Genomic DNA, 13,509 nt, shown 5'->3' with positions numbered 1-13,509 from the left:
TCCGGTTCTGTTCCCTGTCAGGTTGCGAGTCGGGAGCTCCACATCCCCGCCTCTAAGATCTACATCAATGAGACCAGCACCAACACCATCCCCAACACCTCCCCGTCAGGTGCGTCCTACAGCACAGACGCCAACGGTATGGCAGTGAAGGTAACATCACTTCCTGTTTGTTTTTCTTATAATAAAAGTCTCTTTAATGAAACCATTTAGTTGTAAACTTTATTTGAAATATCATTTACGTGTATTGTTTACATTTTCTGTTATTCAGGATGCTTGCCAGATTTTGTACCAGCGCCTGGAGCCAATCAGGAAGAAGAACCCCAAAGGGTCATGGGAGAGCTGGGTACAATTGCATAATAATGGAAAACATGAATTAGATAACTAAAGCATTTTTATCACAGATTCTGTTTTCTTTTATTTATTCTCAGGTCATGGCAGCATTTTTGGATAAAATCAGTTTATCAGTTACTGGATTCTACAGGTAGGACTTCACATTTATGATCATTTAAAGGGGACCTATCATGCAAAATGCACCTTTGTACATCTTTTATACATGAATATGTGTCCCAGGTGTGTCAGGGAACTCACCAAGTGTCAGAAAACACAACCCTCTCTCTTTTCCTCCATACCCAAAATCTCTAAAAACGGGGCTTTAACGGATCTGATACAGATTTGAAAATAGTCTGACGTCAGTGACGAGGAGCTCCGCCTATATGGCCAACTCTCCACCAATCAGGGGAATGAGAGGTTGCCATGGCATGGTAACAGCATGGTAACATGACTATCGTAACTCGGCCCCCTCCTTTGCAGGGGGGCGTGGTCAGCTGCAGCTCATGCAAAGACAGGGGTGGAGGAAAGCAAAATAGAGCGAAATGAGGCATGGCTAAAATTAGGGATGCTCCGATCGCCAATTTCGGGACCGATCGCCGATCGCTGGAATCAGTATCGGCCGATACCGATCGCCGATCCGATCGAGTGGGCGGGGCCTAAATGGAAGATTTAAACTTCAAATCTTCCATTTAAAGTGATGTTTAAAACTCAGTTAATGGGGCTCATTCACTGGAGCTTCCACAAACAACAATCAACTTAATTATTACATTCAAATGAAGTACATTATTCAAGTTTACATTCACTTTGGATAATAACACGGGAGAAATGAGCGGAAGCGCTCTCTTTTTCTCTCTCCCTCTCTCTCTCCCCCCTCTCTCCCTATCTCTTTAGCTTGTTCCAGAGGTAGATAAAATAGCTAAGTGTGTTAGGTCTAACTCTTTTGTGTTTGGTTCCGCTCACCGGTCCGGCGGGCGGAGCTGCAGGATTTCTGCTTCACACACACGTTGCATTCCGCTATTTTACTGTCTTTTTCGGACACCTTAAAATAATGCCAGACCGGTGAAGCCATTTTGGCGAGCTTGTTTTGCCGCACACAGAGAAAAGTGTCATGTATTTTACGTCATGCGATCGGCTCTCGCGATCGGCATGTTTAGAGAGCACCGATCGATCGGTAGAGAGTGTGTATCGGCCGATCTCGATCGGTGACCGATCGATTGGAGCATCCCTAGCTAAAATGCATGATCTGTTTGGTATTTTGAAAAAGAAAACGTATAATAAAATATACCTTTTATATAGGTATCGCCCTACAATATATTATTCAAATATAGCATGATAGGTCTCCTTTAATATTTATTTATGAAGTGACAGTAACACATCCCTGTCCTCAGAGGACCGGACCTGTACATGGACTGGGAGAAGATGGAGGGGCAGCCATACGCTTACTTCACCTTCGGAGTGTGTTGCTGTGAGGTGGAGCTGGACTGCCTCACAGGAGACTACAGGGTCAGGACATGTTTTATTTTTTAAGAGATGAATCTGCATAATAAATAAATAACGTTGGTTCTTTTTATCCTGCAGACGGTAAGGACAGACATTGTGGCGGACACCGGGAAAAGTGTGAACCCGTCAATTGACATCGGCCAAGTGAGTGGCTGATTTAAATGCAACATAATTAGGATAACTAGGAACAGATGCTCTTCAGAGTTTACTCGAGTTTACTCGTTTCTTTTATTTGTATTTTTATCTCCATTTCCCCCTTTTTCTTTACTGTTTAACATCTTATCTTTTGTCTCTTTCTCCCTTCCTTTCCTGTCTCCTCTCTCCTCTCCTTAGATTGAAGGAGCCTTCATGCAGGGTCTGGGTCTGTTCACTCTGGAGGAGCTGAATTTCTCCCCCGCCGGGCTCCTGTACACTCGCGGTCCGTCTCAGTATAAGATCCCGGGGGTGTGCGACGTGCCGCTTCACTTCAACGTCTACTTGCTGTCGAACTCCGACAACCCCCACGCCATCTACTCCTCAAAGGTTCAATATTTATTTTGCATTGTTGACGAGAAATAATAGTCCTGTGGTTTTTTCTTGACTTTTTCTCGCTTCTCTGATGTGTGTCAATTAATAAGACAATAAATGTTCCTGGTGTTTGGTTCTGCAGGGTATTGGAGAGCCTGTCCTCTTCCTGGGCAGCACTGCGTTCTTCGCCATCAAAGACGCCGTGTCTGCAGCTCGCTCTGACTCCGGGTTATTTGGCCCGTTTTCTCTAAACAGCCCTGCGACTCCGGAGAGGATCTGCCTCGCCTGCGCCTCCCCATTGACTCGGAAGGTAAAAACTGCAGAAATATGGGTGTTTCTACACAGAAACTGCAGTGGTTGAGATCAGTTGAAGTGTTTGTTTTACATTGTACCTGCCTAATTTACTGTGATTTCTCCAATAGCAGGTATTCATTTAAGGCAGGGGTGGGGAACCTTTTTCCTCTCAAGGTCCATTTCAATTTTTACAATATCTTCCGAGGGCCGTACAAGTTATTGACCTCTGCTTAAAAATACTAAAATCACAGCCCATTCATTTGGCCTTTCTTTCATGCTGTGCAAAGAAAAAACAACCTCTTAATTCAGATATCTTACCATGACTCGCGCATGCATGCACGTGCACGGTTGTGGCATGACCACCAAAACATAAAGATATGGACACAAGATGAATGCAAATGTATTTAGTTTCCTATCCATGTGAACATGATTTAAGTGAGGGGGGGACACCTAACCTCCTCTAGGGGGGTCCGAGGGCATGCTCCCCTGGGAAGATTTTTTTTTAAATGTTGAAGTGGAAAGCATCAATCTGGTGCACTTTGAGAGCAACATTAAGAGATCTATGGATACATCTCTCAACACCCATATGAAACAGAACTGGAAGCAGATTTATTTTTTCTTTATGGATATTTTACAAATCACTCTCCTTTCAAACTGTATTCTTCTTTATTAATAACAACTTTTTTTTACTGTCATATAGTATTTTATACCCGTTTACTTTATTCTCTTATTTGTTTTATAACTATAATGATCATATAAAGATGTGCCTTTACCTCACTGGTTGGAGAAAAAGCTTCTTATATTCGTTAGCATAGCTAGCTAACCAGATGCTAATAACAACAAAGTTATTGACAGTATGACAGATGAACAGATCGCCACTGAGTTTACAACTAAGACACAGCCACGCAAAAACTGCTGCATATGTACGGCTCCTTATGGGTAGCCTACTGCAATTTGTGGAAGTGGCGAGTGGTGTTCTGGTGCTCTCCGTCAGAACTGCACCCCTGTCAGACGAGACATATACCACGTGATGACACGTTAGGCTCGTGTTGTGTTCAAGGACCCTGACCTTGGCTAGGAAAAACAGGCACTCGCTTGTTTAATTTGTTTGCGGTCTAGATTTCTCTAATTTTTTTCTTTTTTGCGTGAGTTTATAAATTACCTCGAGGGCCGTCCCAAATTGTCTCGCGAGCCATATACGGCCCGGGGGCCGGAGGTTCCCCACCCCTGATTTAAGGTCTGCTATTCTGTCATTGATTTTATTTGATTTCAAAATGTTATTCTGCCATGGTGTCAAATTCCAGAGATTTTACATTTAGCATTCTCCAGTGGTGATATTTGTTGGTTTGTGTTTTATTTTGTTCTCAGATTCCAGCCAGCAAACCAGGATCTTTCACACCATGGGCCTTAAACATCTGAAACTCAACCTGTCAATCTTTGTATGTGAATACTAAAGCAGTGCATGAATGCAACAAACAATAATGAAGTAACACAGTTATACTCAATGATCTATAAACCTTCTCTGTTCTTTAGAACCAACCAATGAAACGTGTCTAATTTAATTGTTACATTGTTATTGCAATTTGTTTGCCCTTGCTCTCATCCTCCAGTATCACTATTTCAATAGAAGAATACATAATTAAGCACAATGTTAAAATCAACAAATGATCTGTGTTTCCTCTTTATTATTCAGTGGTATTCCACAAACGTTTTATGACTGATACAAACAAATATCTGTATTGTTTTCTTTTTAACCTTTCATCAAAAAAGTAAATTAAGTGAGTAAAACTATTGCTAAAACAGATCAGCCTATCTGGTAAAGACAGCTGAAACTTCATGTCTAGAAAAATCAGAAAGGGACACAGAAGCACTTCTAGATTGGCTCTAATATAAAACAAGTGATATAGATGTGACTCAATATTTGTAAAATAAACTGGTTGAATTGATCAAATGAAAATGTTGATGTAATACTTGTACATTTTAAAATGAATATGAAGTATGTATTTGTTATTTCCATGGAACGGTGTCATGCCGAGATATGCATGCACCTCGCGGGAGCGCGCACAGCTTCAAGCGAAAACTTTTCTTTTTGGTTCATCAATGGTGATAAATAATCTGAAGTCTATAGTTTATGAACATTAAGAGTCATTCATATTTTATTTTAGTAGCATTTCCTTTATGTGATTGGTCTAAGTTTGCAAGGTTTGTTTGATAATTATTATTTCTCAGGGTGAATTCTCTTGTGTTCTTTTCGCTGTGTTTTTAAGCATTTCAGAGAGCTTTACTAAACTGTTATTCTAAGATGAGGTTTTGAAATGTGAAAAAAATAATGTAACGCCCACTTCAAAACAGTACAACATATCAGCTGGTAAAATTGTTTAATCCTACAGTGTATGTAAAGGAACTTAATAGGTGGATGCATTATTTGGCAACGCTGGTTTTGTTTTTTAAATCCTGCGAGAGATGTTGCACACTATAGCTTCAGTCTTCGGGTCAAAGTATATTTTATTGAGATATCTTGTTTTGTTCTTCTCTCAGATCAAAAACACTTTGCTGCCATCTAGTGCAACGTTACTGTAAGGCCCCCGGTTCTTATTTTACAACATCTGTTTAAGCTATCCTAAAAAAGTCAGTAAGTGTTGTTTTTTTTTTTTTTAACTATATTGACATAGTCAAAAGTTCCTTTTGTTTAGCCTCACACTGCTATTGGGTAGTAAATGTGTTTATAGGTCCTGCCCTCTGGCCATACACTCACACAACTTCCAAATCTTCAAACAAGCAACATCTCTCTAATTAAACCTGAGGTGAAAATGTCACATAGGCCAGGGAACATCTAACTGTGTCACACCGAATGGCTCACTGATACAGGTGCTCAAAGTCGCTTTACAGAGATAGTAAAAGGAAAAGATGAAAAGAACAACAAATAAATATAGAGGTGCATGCATATGTCGGCACAACAACGGAAAGCCCCTTTAAATGGCGCATGCGCAGTGGGTGGAGCCCCCGAGGCCCTGACGAAGAGCTCTTTCTGTTTGAGCCGCCGCGAGTCGACATTAGTTTGATTCTCCTGGTTAACAACAGTTATTTATCTGCATTACTTTCGGTGAGTTTTTGTATTTCCACTTTCCCACCGTTTTCTTGCACCTTAACCTTATCGTAAAGACTCTATTATGTCGGAATATACAGTGTAAAATAAGTATTTTTTTCTGGTTATGTTACCATCATGCGTGCTGCTTTAAGGCAAATGTCTTCACCTCAGCAAGCTAGCTTAGCGTTAGCCTCAATTAGCTCACAAACCTGTCAGCTAAGCTTGTGTTAATATGATTGCAAAATGAGTTGTGACATTTCGACTGGAAGTCACCTTTAATGGCTGTTATGCACATATTGTTGTTTTTAAGTGTGAACGCATTGGTTAATTGCAATTTTAACAAATGTGATTAGCAGGCCGGGCTAGGAAGCGCAGCCTCGGCGCATGGTGAGGCCATGGATGTCAAAAGAGAATTGGATACACCGTTCATTCCTATGAGAGTTGCTCAGTGGCGCATGAAGCCCAAAATGTACCGTAACATCCGGGTCTTTTTGCTTTCAGAGCATGGGCACCTCCCTCTCTCGACTCAGTCAAATGAAGGGAGACAGAAAATAACTCTGGATTTAACTTAAGCGCACTTGACAACTTTTAGACCCTAATGATTTAAATAAGGGCTATACAAGTGTTGGTTCTGTGTTGTTTATTTAGTTCAAAATAAGTATACGGTGATGTACAGACTCCTCTTTCCCTATGTAACTCAACGGGAGAAAGGCAAAATGACGTCACTGAGGCTGTAGTACCACCGTTTGGCCACTTCTGTCATTCCACAAATTGTCTTCAACGGCCGGCGCACTTCACTTTAGGGGCTTGAGTATGGCCAAAGTTAGCCGATGCTAACCTAGATTTAGATACTTGTATTTTGGATCATTTCTTGTTATACTCAAGCCAAAACTTAACTTATTACCCTTTTAATATCACCAAAAATATGTCTAATAAAGGGTGACACTTCTGGCGCATGGTTAACGCTTTAATCTCATTAACTACAGCTTGCTACACCCATCAGCTCCCCGTATTGTCTTTTGTCTCTTTATGGGTATCCATTACATCTTCCTCTTGTTATTTTGCACAGGTGACAATGGGGTTTTTACATATTTTTCAGTATTGTATTAGTGATTGATACACGAAATCACTTTAATATAGCATTTTAAATGTAGTTTTACGATGATCTTAGACCAATACAATGCATAGGGGACATGCATGCCCATCCCTGCATTGTTAAAAACACTCATATCAAATCAAGCTGACTTTATACTAGGTTTTTATCTTTTCAAATGCATCCCTTGTTAAAAATGTACCCCAATACTTTCTAACTTCCTTATCCCTCTATTATAGCCTCAGATCTTCAATGTTAATGTGTCGTTTAATTTATATAGACGGTTCAGAAACTTCCCAAAACATCCATGCATGATAGTTTTTGAACCAATATGTTTGTCTACATACCTAGTAATGTATATTTGGTTAATCAAGAGACATGTGTGGCTCTTGGATGTGTTTATTATTTTTATAAATTTATTTTTACTGGAGTTTCTAAGGTTTTTCTCATTTCTTGTGATCATTTAGTCCATATCATCAGCTTTGTTCTGTAGTATACCAAGTGTTGTTGTAAAAACTTTATGTGTTGTGTAAGAATACTTTTACAAAGCCATGGAGCTCACCCAAGTTACACCCAAGTGCTGGAAACGCAACACATAATTAAAGGAAGCATTGTGAACCGGCACTGTAAGTTCGTGTACTCTGCAGAGCTTCAGATAACATTAACTGTCTGTCCCGTTTCAGGTCGTCTTTTATGAGTAATCAAAAGCAGCAAAAGCCGACGCTAACAGGCCAGCGGTTCAAAACGAGGAAAAGAGGTTTGTCTTCATTGTTGCTGCTCTACAAATGTAACAGTTAACCTGAAGTTTTTTTTCTAAATGCAACATCTGTGTCGTCTTTCAACAGATGAAAAGGAGAGATTTGACCCTACTCAGTTTCAAGAAAGTATCGTACAAGGCTTGAATCAATCTGGCTCTGATTTGGAAGCAGTCGCAAAATTCCTGGATGCCTCTGGCGCCAAGCTTGACTACCGCCGGTATGCTGAGACGCTCTTTGACATCCTGGTGGCTGGCGGCATGCTGGGTGAGTTGTGCTAAGAAATGCTTAGAAATGTTATTTAGATATGCTTTGTTTTTGAAAGCTGACATTTCTATTAAAAAAACCGATTTAATCAGGAAATGTATTCAATGAAGTTTGTGTTTTCTGCCAGAAGTGGTTCAAACTCAGCACCATCTTTTTAAATTGTGGATTTGGGCTTGAAAATGCTTGCAAGGGTAAAAAATACTTGCAAGGGTAAAAATCACCTGTAAGCAAACACATTTGTTTTGCTTGTGTAGTAGGTGTTAAGATGCAGTTGAAAGCAAAATAAAATCCTTGATTTAATGTGATGCAGACAGAAAGAAGACAATAGATGTTTATACAGCAGTAAGCTCCTATTTTGACTCCAATTTCTACTTTTTCTATTTCCTCTCGTTCAGCCCCAGGCGGGTCTCTCTCCGACGACATGACCCGCACTGAGTTCTGCCTCTTCACGGCACAAGAAGACCTGGAGACCATGCAGGCATATGCTCAGGTAAAAGGCACACCAATGACTGTGTTTAACTGTTTACAAGTGATTTGTTAAAATCATCCTCCATTGATTTGCAAATGATATTTGATATCATGCAATTGTTTAAGCGCTGCGTGAACCTTTTGGCTTTTTTCCACCTCAAACAGGTTTTTAACAAGCTGATCCGGCGTTACAAGTACCTGGAGAAGGGTTTCGAAGAGGAGATCAAGAAGGTGAGACATTTCTCTGAGATTGGAGTATTGTAATCTTAGTGTGCAGTAGGTTCAAGTACAGTGTTCATTTTGTATTAAGAAAACTGTTTATGTCTAGATGTAATGCCATTTCTGTTGTCTTAGTTATGTAAGAAAACAAGCATCGACACACTTTCACACGGATTGTTCTCCAGGTGCAAAACAATCAAATACAAAAGCCACACATGCAGGCTTGTAAACGGCATGAATTGGCCTGCAGTCGTTACAGAACGCAACAGGACAACCCTGTATTTGTTTTTTCTTTGGGTCCTCTGCAGTTGCTGCTGTTTCTTAAAGGGTTCACTGAGTCTGAGCGCAACAAACTGGCCATGCTGACCGGCATCCTGCTGGCCAAAGGAAACATATCAGCCTCAATCCTTAACAGCCTCTACAACGAGAACATCGTCAAAGAAGGTCAGCAGAAATACTCAGAAATGAGTGAGAAAGAGGGTTTTGTTCAAGAGCTTTGAATGTTTCTTCAAACGTTCATGCTAATAACACCCCATTGAATAATACTGGCTTTTCAGTCCGCTTTGTAAAACAGAAACCACTCGTGTCTTTTTTTAGGAGTATCTGCAGCCTTCGCCGTTAAGCTGTTCAAGTCATGGATTAACGAAAAGGACATCAACTCTGTGGCCGGCTCTCTCCGCAAAGTGGGCATGGACAACAGGCTGATGGTAAATCAACTGTTTAATCAAAGATGGCTGGAAAACCATCTATCTGTTAAGTGTCAAGTCCAATTTTGTGTGTGCATCAACTCTAACCTAAACCATCTCCTCCCCTCAGGAACTCTTTCCTGCCAACAAACGGAGCTGCGAGCATTTTTCTAAGTACTTCACCGACGCCGGGCTGACGGAGCTTGCTGACTTCGCCCGTAACCAGGAATCCATCGGTGCCCGCAAGGAGCTGCAGAAGGAGCTCCAGGAGCAGATTGCCCGCGGAGACCCTCAGAAGGAGGTGAATAGTCATTATTGTTAAAGTGAACAACTTTCTCATTAGTCTAAGGCTGAATTTAAAGCGATTTAAAAAAGAACCCCAATCTCTGCAGTAAAAAGCTGTGGTGTAATTCTGGTAATTGTCATAATCGTTTTGTAGCAGCTTTGACTGTTCTCCTCATTGTCACTTTTTCCATGTTTCATGCTTTGTGTCTGTGTCTGACGCATTAGCAGTAACTTCTGAACATCACTGTTACGCCCCATCCTTAAAATGGCCCTATGGGGATAACAACATTCCACCACTGACCCAGATAGGACACACAAGACACCTTTTAAAATCATCAAACCCATAGGATGTGACGTGTTCAACTACACATCCTAGATGGCAGAAACACAGCAGTCCCCACCAGAGGCCTCTCTTCTGCTGCACTGGAGCTTTTAAGGACTTCCTTCTCCAGGTGCAGCTCGTCTGAACCTCGTTACAGCAATGCAGCACACCTGGGTAGAGGAACCAAAGGGAAAAAGAAACGGGGAATACATACAGCCGTAACACCCCCACCCTTAAAACAATGGCCGTTTCTCAATGTCGAGTAAAGCTGCTGCAGAGCCACTATTTCAAGTATACTACGTCATCGAGTGGCTCCGAAGGACTGTTTGAATGCCCAGTATTCGGCGCCACTCGATGACGTAGTATACTTGAAATAGTGGCTCTGCAGCAGCTTTACTCGACATTGAGAAACGGCCAATGAATACATAGAAAACTAACAAAGGTGGTGCCACCATGAGTCATGGAGTTCATAACAAATGAGCTGTTTGTCCGTGTTATCAGAGTCCATCATTTGGAAACTAAACAACATACTAAATATTCAATAATTATCTCTAAACCCTGTGGAAACGTTCCTTTATTTTCCACCTGCGGTTGTGTTGTTTCATGACTGATTTTCTCTCGCCGTGTGTTCAGATTATCGTCTTCGCCAGAGAGGAGATGAACAGGGCCAACCACTCGGAGCAGGCCATGATCAACATCATCTGGACCAGCGTGATGAGCTGCGTGGAGTGGAACAAGAAGGAGGAGCTGGTGACCGAACAAGCCATCAAACAATTGAAGGTATGCAAACCTTCAATTGTTAAAATGCATGTACTGGAAACAGTTAAAAATGCATTGAATACAGTTTATAAATACAACACTAATATGATGTCATGCGTTGGGCAATATGTTGTAAACCTTGCCACAGTGACTGCAAGTTCCTGTAAGTCTAAAAACGTTATTCAGTGCTGTGAAACAAAGTTGTCTAATGCTGTGTGCATCTATTGACATTGTATTTTATTTGAATGTGCATAAAATGCCTATTAAGTATTTAGTTTGACCTAAAAGTTGGTATGTTTTTAATGTGGGTTGGCATATTTATGCAGGGTTCTCATTGGTACTGTAAATACTTGAAACATGAAACTTTGATCATGTTTTCCTTGGATTTGTCACCCTTCTGTAGCTGCTGTCTGAAAGAAACATAATCGAGAAAATGCAGCAACCATCATACTGTATGTAAAGTGTATATACATGCTATGAAACCCTGCTGTGAGGTGAAGCTTAAATGCACCTTGAATTGGCTCTAAACAGTAGCGTAGGCGGTTTGCCCTGAAGTGGTATATCTCAGCGCTGAGAAACAGTGAAATTCCAAGAAGTGTAATTTGTACTGTTGGTGGAAGGCGTTAAAGTAGCTCGAGACGAGAACAAACTGAAATAAATCTGCAGCAGTGTGAACAGCAACCCATTAAGCTTCCTCCTGCTGTAAATCAATACGCTGTAATGCACCAACACACTTTTAAAAACACACATAACTCCTGAGAGTGCTCGAGGAGTGCATCTCCACCTCCGCCCCAGAAAGCAAAGCTGTTCTTACATTCTGACCTTGCTTCATGTTCCTGCAGCAATACAGCCTGCTGCTGAAAGCCTTCACCTCCCAGGGTCTGTCTGAGATCAGCCTGCTGCTGAAGATCCAGGAGTACTGCTACGACAACATCCACTTCATGAAGGCCTTCCAGAAGATCGTGGTGCTCCTCTACAAAGGTCACTGTCGCCTCCAATAACTCACATTTATTTTCGGGGTTTAATGAAAGTCTGTTCACTTCTTCAGGTCATTGTTTTACATTTTAATTGACCGTAAAAGGGTTTCTGATGATCAAAATGGGACTTTTGTGCGTTTTGTGGCGTTCCCTTTCTTGTAGTGTTAGATAAGTTTAAACATCACGTTATCTGATTATTTTGACCAAAAGCCTCTCGCATTGATGTCATGATGCTCAGGTATCAGAGAAATTCTGCGTAGTATTAGTCCTAAATTGCGTTCAGAGTTGTGTTTACGGCTGCGTGTGGCGCAGTGGGTTGTGCGTATGTGTTAGTATCAGGGGGTCACAGGTTCAAACCCCACTGCAGTCAGCATGTCGTTGTGTCCCTGAGACACTTCACCCCAAACTGCTCCTGTGGGGATTGCCCACAGTATTGAATGTATGTAAGTCGCTTTGGATAAAAGCGTCGAGCAAGTGACATGTCATTTAAATCTAACTTTTCTTAAGCCTTTGTAACCCTGAATTACAATGCCCCTTTTCTAAAAAACAAAACACAATTTGCTTAAAAATAAGTCTAAATGTCCTTTTTAAAGTGATCTTTTGCTAAAGTACTTTAAATGTATGTTGAATGTATTGTTTGCAAGCTCTCAAACTCTCGCCTTCCTCCTCACAGCGGATGTATTGAGTGAAGAAGCCATACTGAAGTGGTACACCGATGCCCACGTTGCCAAGGGGAAGAGCGTCTTCCTCGAGCAGATGAAGAAATTCGTCGAGTGGCTGAAAAATGCTGAGGAAGGTAAATAAAAACGCACACACACCCTCATTCAGCCTGAGGCACTGATCTGTGTTACAGCACGGGAGAAAGTTTGCCAAGGACGAAAATCAGTGTTTAAGAGTCCTCTTTGAACCCATATGAATCCTGAGAGTGAGCTTTTGTATGTTTTCAAATATTTGATTGACTAATCCAGTATTTCCTCTCTGCAGAGTCTGAGTCGGACGGAGAGGAGACGGACTAACTCCTCCACCGCCAGATGAGCTTCTTCGCTTTTTAACTTTTTTTATAAGTAGCAGCAGGAGCCGAAGAATGTAGTTGTTCCTCTTCTACCTCCTGTTACTATTTTAACCCTAAAACACACACACACACACACACACACACACACACACACACACACACACACACACACACACCCTTCCACCTCTAAAAAGAATAATGTAAAGATTATTCAAACTAAACCTGAAAAAGGGCTCTGTCCTTTAACACGTAGCGGCTCACAGTGGAAGCGGTAAAACGATGAATACTTCCCAGATGTTCTCTGTTTTATTATCGTACCTCCTTGTTTAATTAGGATACACAACATTCCATGTGATCGATCGCTGCTGCTCGTGTGAATCAGAAAAACGTGAGTTATCGATATTCAAGGCGGACAAAAACTAATTTTGCCAATGTTTAGTATTTTTATTTTTATAATCCCCTCCCATGTTTCGGCTCCTCTCTCGACTTTTGGGAACCCCTGTACCGCGTGTCCATACGCCCGGCAGCCAACTCATTACTATTGGTTTCTACTTCCTTTAATCTGACTTTTTTATGAAAATAAAGATGATTGAAATGGTCTCCTTTAAGCTTCATCATGTTTGTATTTAGACTGGAATACTTTATATTGAATTGCCTCCACACACGTCAGGAAACAGCAGACAATGCACGAGGACAGTTGATATTATTCTCATTTTTATTTGTGTTGTACAAAAATAAATGTCTCTTCAAGTCAGTATTTGATGTGCAAAGTGCATTCTGGTAGTCATGTGACACATTTGATTGAGAGGTAGGCCTTTGTGTTTAAACACAGCTCTGAGGTAGAGTGCAACCTGTTCACCATGTGTGCTCCAGGGATCCACTTTACTTATATATTTATGTTTTCTCCAGATTAGTGCAACCTGATGCTCTTTGCATGCCATGTGAAC

At 41.1% G+C, this 13,509-nt stretch overlaps 2 protein-coding genes across 6 annotated transcripts in view; both read left to right on the top strand.

Moving 5' to 3' along the window:
- LOC117546595 (aldehyde oxidase 1-like) overlaps window positions 1–4,136 on the top strand; it is a 28,018-nt gene extending 23,882 nt beyond the window's left edge. The window contains exons 27-34 of one of the 2 annotated variants that reach the window (XM_034216866.1): window positions 22–150; window positions 269–343; window positions 429–481; window positions 1,719–1,833; window positions 1,909–1,974; window positions 2,164–2,352; window positions 2,480–2,647; window positions 4,000–4,136. In XM_034216866.1, coding sequence (XP_034072757.1) covers window positions 22–150; window positions 269–343; window positions 429–481; window positions 1,719–1,833; window positions 1,909–1,974; window positions 2,164–2,352; window positions 2,480–2,647; window positions 4,000–4,050 — 846 coding nt within the window. In that variant the 3' untranslated portion in view covers window positions 4,051–4,136. The remainder of the gene's footprint in view (window positions 1–21; window positions 151–268; window positions 344–428; window positions 482–1,718; window positions 1,834–1,908; window positions 1,975–2,163; window positions 2,353–2,479; window positions 2,648–3,999) is intronic. The other variant, XM_034216867.1, reaches the window with a different exon arrangement.
- A 1,461-nt stretch (window positions 4,137–5,597) lies between these two features.
- Window positions 5,598–13,162, top strand: bzw1a (basic leucine zipper and W2 domains 1a). 4 transcript variants are annotated; one of them, XR_004569047.1, is made up of 13 exons: window positions 5,598–5,734; window positions 7,496–7,569; window positions 7,658–7,834; window positions 8,230–8,324; window positions 8,468–8,533; window positions 8,830–8,965; window positions 9,119–9,228; window positions 9,338–9,508; window positions 10,448–10,594; window positions 11,416–11,554; window positions 12,224–12,346; window positions 12,535–12,680; window positions 12,719–13,162. XR_004569047.1 is itself a non-coding variant. In XM_034216941.1 (12 exons), exons 2-12 carry the CDS (start codon window positions 7,506–7,508, stop codon window positions 12,564–12,566), a joined length of 1,260 nt encoding a protein of 419 aa, XP_034072832.1. In that variant the 5' UTR covers window positions 5,598–5,734; window positions 7,496–7,505; the 3' UTR covers window positions 12,567–13,162. The 4 variants fall into 4 exon arrangements, 1 of the variants encoding a protein (XP_034072832.1); XR_004569046.1 differs by having other exon boundaries at window positions 12,713–13,162; XR_004569048.1 differs by adding an exon at window positions 10,977–11,025 and having other exon boundaries at window positions 12,535–13,162.
- Window positions 13,163–13,509: the final 347 nt, after the last annotated feature.

The sequence above is a fragment of the Gymnodraco acuticeps genome, unplaced genomic scaffold (genome assembly GCF_902827175.1).
Source record: "Gymnodraco acuticeps unplaced genomic scaffold, fGymAcu1.1, whole genome shotgun sequence".
Taxonomy (NCBI): domain Eukaryota; kingdom Metazoa; phylum Chordata; class Actinopteri; order Perciformes; family Bathydraconidae; genus Gymnodraco; species Gymnodraco acuticeps.
The sequence above is the reverse complement of the archived record's forward strand: the minus strand, read 5'-3'. Positions and strand labels throughout refer to the sequence as shown.